We start from the raw sequence: 12,343 nt of genomic DNA on the forward strand, positions 1-12,343 counted from the left end.
TCGCATTTATAGTTATTATCGGCGAAGGCAAGGAGGGAACACATCGACCAATGCGAGATCACCCTGCACAAAGCAGCCTTGGCCAGAGGGAGCTTCTTTTTTTCCTTTTTTCCAGCATAGCCTAGCTCTCCGGAAGGAAAGACTCCTATCCTCGCCCCTTCGCACTTTTATTAGAGCTCTAGGGTGCCGCATGTGCCAAAAGCAAACCTTCCGGCATATGACCAAGGTTATGTCATATGTTTGAGCACCCACGGCACGGCACAGCAGCAGCAGCAGCAGCCCATTTTTGTACCTTACAAGTGCCAAGCATGAGAAGAATGAGAAAGAAAAAAAAAAGGAAAGGGTACAAGCAGCAACGCAGGAGTAATGATGAATATTACCACTATATGTTTCGTACCTCCTCCCCTTAGCGCCTCCCATTCCAGTTGCCTCACTGATAATGTGGCGGCGGCGAAAGAGTATGTAGTATAAGTATTGTTGGTATTGTCCTCAGAAATAATTTGCATTTCTAGGGTTCGTAGTAGATGGGTAGAACCCTGAGTAGATCACAACGGGTGAAGAAAATGAAAAATTGGTTCGCGTGAGGCCATCTAGTGGAGACGCCGCGAAAGAGGTATTCCATTGGTGGGGCGGCAAGATGAAAGAATAGCCAAGCTCCATGCTAAGCTCTTTTCTGCCTATCACGAATACTATCACGCTAACTATTGGCTCTGGGTGAGCTAGGTGGGGTCTTACTTTCGGCCTAATGTTTGACAACGAAGAAGACGACACGCATTTATGCCTTGATGTCAAGACCTACATCGCGCATCGAAAGCAACTGCAGCACTGTTGCAAAATAGTACGAAATGACAGTGCTCTTCTTTCCGTAGTGTCTCCGACAGCCGAACACCAATATGAGCCGTCCTCACAGCGGGCGGACGATTTCTTCTCTTCATTGGAGCTGCAAAGCATCCAGACTGCCATTCCGAATGAATCGCATGGGTGCTGTTCAGCAAGCAAGGTGGGCCAGGCTGATGAAGACTTGGAAGACGCCGAAGACAGCGACAATGACCTCTACCCACCGACATCGCACACGGGCGGCAAGTGGAAACCTGGCTGGGGACCGCCTGCTCGCTTCGACTGGAAGGCAGTGGCTCAGCACCGGGTGAGCGAATAGCATATCGTTAAACTCGATTCCTGACGTAGCAGTACAGGCAACCGCAAAGGTGAAAGGCTTCTGAGCGTCAGTGCTTAAGCCGCACTTCTAACGGGAATACGCCATGAGCGCTGCCTGTAGGGGTAGTGTATAGTGGTTATAATTCAAGCCATAGTCATGCAAAAAGCTTCAAGCACCTTCGAGTTTGACAGGGAGAGAGCGTCTGTGGCACAGGTTATTGCTGTTTTGTTGTCCAAGGATGCCCAGAAGTGGCTGATGGTCTGCCACTAATTTCACTTTGGATCCTGCGATGGACCTTTGGAAGGGGTCTGCTGAAAATGCCACATGGTCAAGCTGAGCAAAATTTTGCTCTGCTGCAGCTAATGTACACAATGCAAAAGCTATAGGTGCTTCCTGGCCAAAACTGTCTTCTTGTGTGAGCATTGCGCCCACACCATAAGGTGATGCATTGCATGAGAGCCGGAGCAGTTTGGTCTCATCATAGCGTGCCATCACTGTACGCTTCAAAAGTAGCTGTTTTAACTTGACAAAAGCTTTTTGGTGCCTCCACTCTCAACCTTTTTTTATTCTGCAACAGCTTACAGAACGTTGCTACTTTTGTGGCTTTTTTCTCTCAGTTGCACATATTGTTTTGGCATTAGTCTTATGACCGAGGTATTGGACTTCAGATACACCAAACTGACACTTGGGCTTGTTGGGGGGCAAGTTTCCTTTCGTAAGTAGCTGCAATTTTATTGTAAGTCTGTTTCAGTGTTCTACCTCTGTTGCACTACAGACAAAGATATCATTGAGATGCCCATCAACACCAGGTAGTCCATTCAGTGTTGTCTCCATGAAGTGCTGAAAGATTGCGAGGGATGCTGTAACGCCAAAGAGAAGTCTTTTCACTTTATACAGTCCCTTGATTGTGTTACTGTTAGAAGCTCTGCTGCTGCAGATTCTGTAGCTCATAGCTCCTGGTAGGCTTGTGCCAAGTCGAGTATGCTGAACACTGTACCACACTGCAGACTACTGAACACTCCCGCTGCTGTGAGCAGTTGGTAAGCTGCTTTCTTTGTTGCTGCATTCACTGTGCTGCGATAGTCCTCACCCATTTTCTTCCATTTTTCTTCATAAACCACCAGTGGAGTAGCCCAGTCAGAATATGTTGTGTTTGCGCTTCAAAATTCCCTGGTTTTCCAGGCGATTAATCTCTGCTTCAACTGCTGATTGGAGTGCAAACAGAACAAGCCAGGCCTTAAAAAATTTAGCCATTGCTTTTATCTCCTCATTTAAAAAAACAGCCTGGTACTCGTAAGAGTTCCACAATGTTGGTCCTGTGCTTTGCCGATGGCTGGTGAGTGCTGCTAACCTTAATTCCTAGTGGATGAAACCATTTGAATCCCAGTAAGCTGCATCCTGAAGCATTAACCACCAGCATTGGAAGCTTGCATATCTTGGTTTTGTAACAGACAGTAACTATTGCTGCCCCCAGAACTTGGTAGTTCTTGTCTAGACCAGGTACGCAAATGCATGTCGTCCTTTGCCAACTTGCCTTCATCTGCAGTTTAAATGGATTTAAACAAGTCACTGGTGGTCATTGTGCAAGAAGCACCTTAGTCAACTTCGAAAGTCATTTGTTTACCATCTACAGTGACTACCGCAGTTATTGTACCACAGTCATTTTTACCGCAGTATCTGTGGAACTCACTTCCTACAGAATCATGCAGCATTAAAACTTGCTGCTCATTGATGGAGGTTCCCGAGATGTCCTCAAGTAGTTGTTTCGCTGGTAGCCTTTCTTGGATGCTTTATTTTTCGAAATGCAGGCTTTCTCTATGTGACTTTTCTTCCAGCAGTAATGGCGTGTTGCTGTTGCCAGTTTGCATGTCATCCCAACCCACCCTCAGTCGTCTGTTCACTCCAAGATTTTTGTATGATGACATGGATTCTGGCATTTAATTGCTCCATTCTAATTATATGACTACTCACATGCACCTGCATCATGCATAACTCACGCGCTCAACATCTTCGTGCTATGCTGATAAGAGTTCGCATGGATCCCTGACATTTCATGCAGTTTCATGCAGCTTGATGGCTGAAAAAAAGTAGTACACCACAAATGGATGAAACCAACCACATATATTATTTGCCGTGGTGTTGTGCAACCCAGAGTTGTTTTTTTTTAATTTGCATAATTAGGTAATTAGCTAAGAGTAACCATGCAAACTGCGTAGTATTCATTTAAAGCACAAGAGTATCTCGTAAAACTGCAGTGGTGGTTTACAAATAGTCCATGCAGCACCGAAACGTTAGAATGATGTTACTTTTTTGTTTTGGTCACACATTCATACTTTGTTCTTAATGTCATTTTTTTCTAGTGTATGTGAAATGTTACAAATGGGTTACAATGGAATGGGTTCCATTGCCCTTATATGGGATGCACAAGTCATAACCTTCTAGAATGTTCCAGTACCTTCTATGGGATTTTCATATTGTCAGCAATACTGTGACATGGCACATTTGACAGCCTTTTGGCACTGTGTACATTTCCAAGATTACTTGTAGTTTTTACCCTTCGATTTAAATTTGAAGTTTTCTCTGAGACTTCAGAGCAAGGACCAAAATGTAAAAAATATAGTAATGTGACCAACTGATCCACCTTAATTCATTTTCTGGGTTGGGCCTACTTCAAAAATTTTGGGGGTCCTCAGATTTCCAAATGTGATGGTGCCTTTTGATTGGTCTACTGATGGTCGTGTAGTGTTGACAACGATCCGACCTTTCTAACGATGATGTCCTGACCTTCATAGGTCGCAAGGAGTCCTCATACCACTAATGGTGCAGCGCTGTCTGTTGGCCTTAATTTCCATAAATCCATGTGATTTTCAATTCTGTGGTAAAAATTTTGATTGGAACCAGGCAGAGTGTCTCCCTGTAGTCCTCAAAAATCAATTTTCCTTTTGCCCGTTAATAATATGCTAAGGTGTGTAAATATTTCTCAGATGGTGCATTTTGTGCAACTTAATTGCGAAGTATATTGTGCGAATTTTTTCTGGATGCAATAACTGCCTAGGGCCTAAGGAGTCCAATTAGTTGGTCCAGTTGGATCCAGTTGGGTCCATTTGTCAGGGTGGCTAAAAACACAACTGGAACCAGTTGGAATCTCTAATTGGTTCCAACTGAAATTTCCAATGCTTCTTTTTTTTTTTTTTCGACTGGGTTAAGCATTGTGTCACTGCCCCGGCAGGTGGCCGTTTCAAACTCAGCCACCAGTGGGGCTTGTGAGACCTAGGTTGCTCTTCCCGAGCTCCCGTAAGGCTCATGCGGAGCACCATGATAAGCAGGCAGTTGCATTGAATTTGAGAACAGTGGGCAGGTTGCTCATAACCCAGTGGGCAGGTTGCGATAACGTCACAAGGTCACGTGGGCTGTGGGGACGTCATAGTGGAGGACTCTGGATTAATTTACACCACCTGGGGTTTTTTAACGTGCGCTGAGATTGCTCATCACATGGGCATCTTTTGTGTTGGCTGCCATGGCTGGTACTGAACCTTGGTACTCAAGCTCAGTAGCTGAGGATGCTAACCACTGAGCCACAGCAGCGGGTATTTTAAGACAGCGCAAAGAACAAAGACACAGAAGGTGCTGGTTCAGTCATTTTAATTTTCATTCTGTGTCCTTGTTCCCTATGGCGCCGTCTTCAAAGTTCACTCATGGACAAAAGTTTACGGGACGCGACATGTTTGCGGAAGGAATTTATTGATGCTCTCTTAGTGAAAGCAAGCGAATGCAAGGCACAGAAGCATGAGAGGACATGCATGCTCCATCTGCGGGAACGAACACTAGCCGGCTAGCTAGCGAGGCAGAGCAGAACTAAATTGCGGTGTGCAAATGTGCATCTCCTGAACTTTTGTCCATGGCTGCACATTACGGTGCCACCAACACAAGAATGTTGCACACAGCTGACACCTGCTTTACGTGCGTGTTCTTAGATTGTGCTTCATCGTTTTGCACCACATAGCAACATCAGGTGTGGGCACACTTCACAGTGCACTTAGCATCGTTCCAGAAACTGTAGTTATCACCTCTATAAAACACTTGTACGGTTGACAGGCATATATGGCTGTGTACTTACACTTGCGTCTTGGATGTCTCCATGCAGGAAGTTCCACTACAAGCAGTGAAGGAACCTGCCGCCAGCTCGGAGGAATTTATTTGTGTTCCATGCAACAGACGCTACTCTAACAACTTCTCATATTTAAGACACAAGGAGACATGGTACCACCTGAAGCGAAGTGGCTGTATTTCAACTGTTGAAGTGAAGTCCAGCAAACGGCGTCTGGCATTAGTTGCAGCAGGAACAGCAGTACAAGAGGAAGGCCAGAAATGTGCAGGTACAAACAGTCTTTGCCATGCCAGTGATGTTGGAACAGAGAGTTGCTGCAAGCGCCCTTCTTCCATTCAAGAGGACATGCAACAGCAAAGAAGCAGTAGTCCTGCTGCCGCAGTGCAGCCCTCTTATTCGTCAAGCAACTGCATTTGCAGTGACAACGAGGTCCTTAACAAAGAAAAGAAACTGCCAACAGGAAAGTGTCCTGACGTGATTCAGCCCCAGGCCAATGGTAGTGTCCAGAACACTGTGCCAGTGCAAGGACAAGGTGCAGAGTTGTGTTGTGTCACCTGTAACGCCCAGTTTCTAACTGTTAATGAGTTCAGGCTTCACCAGTGTCATTTCACCGTTGCCGGACAAGCAAATGGGAAATTTCTCTACAGCACAGAGCTGTCTGAAACGGCCCTCACAAATATTCCTTCCGATGGGCCAAGACTATTGACAAAAGATGCAAGTATGCAGAGGAAGCATACAAGTGTGCCAAAGCTGCCTTGCCCACACTGCAAAAAGCTGTTCAGTAAGTCCTACATGAAATTGCACATGCATAGGCACACTGGTGAGAAACCATTTGTGTGCAGCATATGTGACCAGCACTTTTCCCATCGCAGTACCCTTAACATTCACCTTAAACATCATTCAGGCTTGCGAAAGTTTCATTGCAACCAGTGTAACTTCCGGGCTGTGCGTCGAAGCATGCTACGTCGTCATGAGCTATCTGTTCATCGTCCTACTGTTGACTTGCAGCCTTGTCCTTCCCCAGTAGCCAACTCCCTTCTGCAGCAACAAGGCGTTCAGCAAAAGAGCCACAACGTGTCAAACCAGAAGGCATTCTCTGAAGCCAAAATATCAGCCTGCAGAACTCAGTCTCTTCCAAAGCCACAACCCTATTTTATTTGTGACAGCTGCAGTTACAAGACTACAAAGAGCCATTTGTTGTTAGATCATCAGAGGCTGCACACAGGCGAACAGCCTTTCCAATGCCCACAGTGCAACTTTAAGGCTTCACGCAGAAGCCAAATGCACAGGCACAGCCGCATTCACCTTGGCCTGAAGCCTTACAGCTGTCCTTACTGCAAGTATCGTTGCAACAATCAAGAAAATCTGCGCAAGCATATCCTCAACACAAAGAAACACAGTGGCAAGCAAATGTACCCTTGTAGCCAGTGCAACTTTGCCTGCAATGAATATAAGGCTTACAAAAACCATGTCTCAGACAAACACCAAAAGGATCTAACAAATAACAGCGACAGTTTAACAGTTACTGCTGGTGTAGAAAACCAAGAGACTCTGCTACCAAAGTGTTGTGATGAAATCACTGATCCGCCATCTACTGACAAGCCAATGACAGACTCTTGCACCACTTTGCCAGAACCGGCGGTTTTCTTGACCATTATTTCAGGCTTAAGTGAGCCAGACCTAGAATATTCAGGTGCGACATCACAGGCTTTGGCTGTCTTGGATGGCTTAACATGTGCTGACAACGAAGTACTCGCAGAATCAAGTAGCGGTATATTATTGCCCAGTAGCCTGGACTCTGAGTTAAGCGACTAGCTCGATGCTAAACTGAGTGACCAAGGGACATTCACCACACTGAATACCACAGATAACGTCCCCTGCAGGCGCCAATTATATCTGCTGAAAGGAAGAAGAAAAATATTTTGCATAAATGACGATCAGTAGACTAAGCAGAAGTGATGTAAAAAAAATTATGCAAAAATTTTCATATTTAAGCATATTTTATTCGCATCCACATTTGTGGACATAGCGCCTTAAGCCTTATACATGAACGTAAACACTGCTACATTTGCTGGCCTTTTCTAACTGATCGTTAGACATGAATAAATATTTAGCTGTGAAAATATACGCTTCAGGGAATTATTCTGTACTTCATGACTTATAAAACAGATAAATGCAGTCATTCTGAGACGACAGGCAGAGGAAAATTCAGTATTCTGAGCACCGAACGTGGCTTTTAGATGTGCAGCCTTCATGTCGGCACCGTCGTGCAGTTAACGTGTTCAGAAGCTGGGGCCAATGATTGCTTTGATCATAAGTAATGTTTCAAGTCTGGCTGCACTGAAGGGGTCTTGAGCGATCTGAGCACAGGTGGAAAGGGAGAGAGAGAGAGAGAATCTTGTGGCCTGCTTCACACATGGTTCTTGCAAAAAATGAGATCATTTTCAAGGTTGTTTGCTCAGTTTGTTGGAGACCTGAAACAATCTGCCCCCTCGCTCTACCAATGTGCTGGTTGTTCTGTAGCCTTGGAGCTGAGTGGCCAGCTCTGAACAGACCATTGTGTGAGGGCACGGGTTCCCCTTTTTCATCCCCCCTTGTGTAGTGCTGGCACTTTGTATTTTTCTCCGTATCGGGTTTCATAGAAAATGTATTGATTCTTGCTAAAAACTGCAGCGAAATTTTCAAAACGATAGAGAAAAAAAATGTTCTCACCGCCACTGAAAATAGTTGCTTCCTCCGGATTCATGCATTCCACAATCTAGCACAGGTAGTCTCAGATCCCTTTTTGAACATTGGTGGGGGTCAAAGACCCTCCTAGACCTCCTTGACTTTAAGCACTGGTCATAACGCACTGTGTTTGTCGGCAGCGGCTCAGCTAATTGGCGGTTCTTTGCGGCCATCTGCGGGTCTTCACTGCTCGGTTGGTTGCACTTTGGAGGTGCTTCTACATCGGCTATTTTCATGAAAAATGCTTCAGCGCTGGAGTCGTCCAACGTTCTCTTTGTACAAGCATAGTTTTCAACGCCCGTAAGCAGTAAGCCCATTTCCTACCGTATGTGCACAAAAAAACGGCGTGTTATGGCGAGAAAACGCCACTTTGATATCTTCAGCATTAAGGCACCATGTCCACGTTTGTGGACACGCCACTCTGAATGTCCACCACAGCACTTTTGTTTCGTCTGTGATGGTGAAAACTGGCGTGCTGTTACTGCATTAACCTATCGACATATTCCGAGCCATAAATTGCATCATTCACGATGATCTGTAAAGGTAGAATGCAAAAAAGAAATCTATTTACTCTTCCCGCCAAAGAACGACGTGACGCACATATTTTTTATTTTTACAAATGCATTTCACTCTAGCTGCAAGAGATGGCGTCACAAACTTGACAGGGAGGATCAAAATGGTAAGAGCACGGTATTTAAAGGTGGAAATTCCCCTTGCATACGAAAATATGAGGAGGCTTAAGTCGCGTCCACATATGTGGTCACAGAGCCTGAAGGAGATATGTGTACCACTTGTTTGAGTTCTTCATAATCTTCTGTAAGCATCAGTTGTGCATCAAGATAGACTAAACGCTTACTTATCTGGAAAGCAGATGATGTAAATGCATTCACAACCCACCAGTGTTCACCACATTCCTGGATTTTTTACATCTCTGAAGATAGTGTGACCCTGACGCTACCCCTTTTGCATTATCCACAAATCATTGGCCTGTATAGAATTGGATTGCATAAAGGAAACATAAATCTCGAGCCGTGTACAAATCCTGGCTTGTGTACGCAATATGGACGTGCATGACATTCTGAAAGCATTGAAAAGATGGCCCAGGCTTTGTGAAACTGGTGAGTAACAGAAGGTTTGTTTTTTGTGTGAAAGAAATGAGCCTAATTTTCCTGCAAGTGAAAGAGGGTTTGTATTCTTGCAAATATTTAAAGGACTATAGACACCAAATTATTTCTTCCATGCTGTCTTCTTTCAAATGATGCAGTCGAGAGTTGGACGAAAACTCGTCTGGTCAGGGACGATCATAATAAAACTTAAAAGGAGGACGCCGACCAAAAGTAAAAAACAAACAAACAAAAACAAAATGACGTTTCGGCTCCCGTACGGGAGCCTTGTTCATTGTGAACAAGGCTGAACAAGGCTCCCGTACGGGAGCAGAAACGTCATTTTGTTTTTGTTTTTTTTGTTTGTTTTTTACTTTTGGTCGGCGTCCTCCTTTCAACTTTTATTTCAAATGATGCGTTGGACGTTAGCATACATGGACCACTGCGTGGTATTTGCCTACGATTGCTAAATAGTTTATAATTGAATTTTTTTATGTTTCGGTTTCATATTCATCAGCCAAATGATGGCTGTGATGTGTAGTTGATATTTAGGTCACGTAAGGCATGAAAAAAACGGCAATATAACTGCTGATGCGTTGTTTATTGCCATTCCAGTTCTCGAAGCAGGCTGGTTTAAGTGTTGTAATAATTAAAACTGCGAAACAAGGACTATATTTTAGTTGTTTTTTTTCTGGCTCACAGGAACATCAACTACACGGCACAGCTATCTATCGGTTGATGAAGACCAAATCGAAAAAAGCATAAGGAAGAAATTGAATTATAAATTATTTAGTGGTCATAGTTGAATACGGCATGGTGAACCACGTATTTTAATGGCTACCACATCATTTGAAAGAAAACATGCAACTAAAATTGGTGTTTATGGTACTTTATAATCAATTTGGAACAAAGGAGCAGAAAAAGATGGGTAATGTTTTGCTGGTGTATGAAACATATTCTTGGAGCAAAAAGCTCCACTTCTCACATGCAAAGCTGAAGGTCAAATGATGCTTGGATTTCACCTCTAACTGGAGGCTCGCCACAGGTGCGGCTACGACGTCTTGCCACGTGACTTACCACAGCTGTTAGTGCTCGTTCCGCTGCTCCGACCGCTCGCTCTTGCCAGCTGTGTCACGTGACTAACCATGCGATTTGCTCTTGCTGAATAAAAAGCACCCGCCGCCTATGCGGTACCGCTGCTGCACCGAAGTTGAGCCATGTCTAACCAAGCTTAATCGAGCATTCGCTCCATAAAACCTAGCTCAGCTGAGTTGAGCCACAGCCAATTTTTTTTCCAGTTTCTCATAATGCAGATATCTATTGTTCTACTATGACTAAACAAAGTTTCAGGCAATTTTAATGCACTAACGGTACTCATTGTGAAAGCTTTGAAAATTTGGGTGAGTTGGTCTGTGTTTAATTTCATTCATTAATACCCTCAGGGCCATTAGGCATTACAAAGGGGAGTGATTACAGCACAACAGTGAATTAAAAACTTTTCAAAGTCTGCTTGATGAGCATGACTTCTTGTTTGCTCACCACTGTTGCACTGTTCCTAGCATGCCATCCTTTCCCACTCAGCTTTTCTGCACAACTTTATTGTTTATTTAAAACTAGTGACTGTAAACTATGTGCAGATTAATGTGTATATTCTGCAAGGCCAGAATGTGACTGGTATTTGGATGCATAATTCCATTTTCTCAAGGGCACAGAGCCCCAACTTCTGGTTTTGCCATAAACTTCTCGTAGCTTTAAAAGAAATTTTGGTTGAAAAGTATCTCAATATCTAACCTAAAAGGTAACACAAACTCATACAAGATCTAATATAATTTGTGCACTGTTAATTCTTGATGTAAAAAAAAATACAAGTATTTTCAGCAAGGGAATTCAAACTGCTGTCTTGCACAATAACTATGCGGACACTTAAGTCACCTTAAAAGCATACAATGCGATAGCATTAGATTTCAATTTGTCGCAGCTTGTGTTGCAACTTCTGTGTTGTTTGCATGTTTCTTAGCAACTGTCGGTCTGTTAATCACCATAATAGGACTGCTAGCTGCAGTAGTATGTATCCATTATACTGTGATGCCGACATTTGCGCACATTTTTTTCTGAATTTTTTTTTTACACGCTTTGTTGAACTCAAGCATGTATTTCATCCATATCTATTCCTTTCGGGCAGTTTTCTACCGTACCTTCATCCACGACCAGTGTTGAAATTCCATCTGTTGCGAGTCTCTTTGGGTAACGTTGCTTCTTGGAGTGCGATGAGCATGGCTTTATGGTCAGTGAAATGACAAGTCATATATTTTACTTCCACAATCTTATTTTTATGGAAGGCCAAGTCTGTGCAGGTGTTACAACTTGTCACGATGGCGCTATTTGGGATGGGCAATTGGAGACTACCTCCGTCTTGCAGCAGTTGGGGAAACTTAGTGCAAACTCTTGCGTTTTGGTTTGAAATCACCAACCAATAATTTATTTGTCACCTGCAGGCAACTCAGAAACTGGTGGCCAGGTAGCCACCTGCCACGCTGGGCTGGTTGTGATGGTGTCAGTAGGTCACGTGACCTCTCTTGACCAATCAGGGTGGCATATCGGAGAGGTTATGGTGATGTCACGAAGTCACATGGCCTCTCTCGACCAACCAGCGAATTTTGTGACATCGGGCAGCAGACTTTGCTCCGGACAGCGAACTGTAATGCTATCACATTAAAATGCAGCACTAGTCCATTGCACCAGAGAACTGATGGGAACAAGGATTTTCAATTATGTTCTTATCCATTCTGATTAAATTTCTCCTATATGCCACTAGGCAGCGTTGCTTAACTGGAAGCTGTGGTGCTCTGCCTTTGAGAGAACGGAAAATGAATAATCAATTCTGGGTATAAACAGACTGCAGAGTGGAAGCTTTTGTCTAAAATTATAGATTGGGCTTGTTGGTGTAACAAGCATATGTTCAGCAAGCTTGTTCGTCCTTCCTTCACAAAGCTTATGTCATCATGCACCATTTATTGGCTCCTGTGGCAGCCCTGCAGTGCGAATATTTGTACACTGACTCATCAAATTGTTGCATGCCTTGGTTTACAATAGGTGGACTGAGGAAAGATAGGAGCAGTGCTCTGCAATTTTTTTCATTGCTACTGTTGAAGCATGCCTCTGCATATTTTCTGTGATCAGTGCTTCACTTGTGGCAGTGTTGCATTTATATTTTCCAAAGTCTCACCTTTGTGCAGGTTGCGTCTAATA

At 43.9% G+C, this 12,343-nt stretch overlaps 1 protein-coding gene across 1 annotated transcript; it reads left to right on the forward strand.

Annotated features, from left to right (window-relative positions):
- Window positions 1-608: 608 nt before the first annotated feature.
- Window positions 609-7,219, forward strand: LOC144113761 (uncharacterized). Its single transcript, XM_077647068.1, has 2 exons — window positions 609-1,144; window positions 5,301-7,219. Exons 1-2 carry the CDS (start codon window positions 746-748, stop codon window positions 7,077-7,079), a joined length of 2,178 nt encoding a protein of 725 aa, XP_077503194.1. The 5' UTR covers window positions 609-745; the 3' UTR covers window positions 7,080-7,219.
- The last annotated feature ends 5,124 nt before the right edge of the window (window positions 7,220-12,343 follow it).

This window comes from Amblyomma americanum, chromosome 1 (genome assembly GCF_052857255.1).
Source record: "Amblyomma americanum isolate KBUSLIRL-KWMA chromosome 1, ASM5285725v1, whole genome shotgun sequence".
Lineage (NCBI taxonomy): Eukaryota > Metazoa > Arthropoda > Arachnida > Ixodida > Ixodidae > Amblyomma > Amblyomma americanum.

Bases quoted from the DNA above. Each gene is read 5' to 3' on its own strand.
- LOC144113761 (XM_077647068.1), top strand. From the start codon at position 746: ATGTTTGACAACGAAGAAGACGACACGCATTTATGCCTTGATGTCAAG. The intron at 1,145-5,300 runs GTGAGCGAATAG...GTCTCCATGCAG, and splicing joins AGGCAGTGGCTCAGCACCGG to GAAGTTCCACTACAAGCAGT.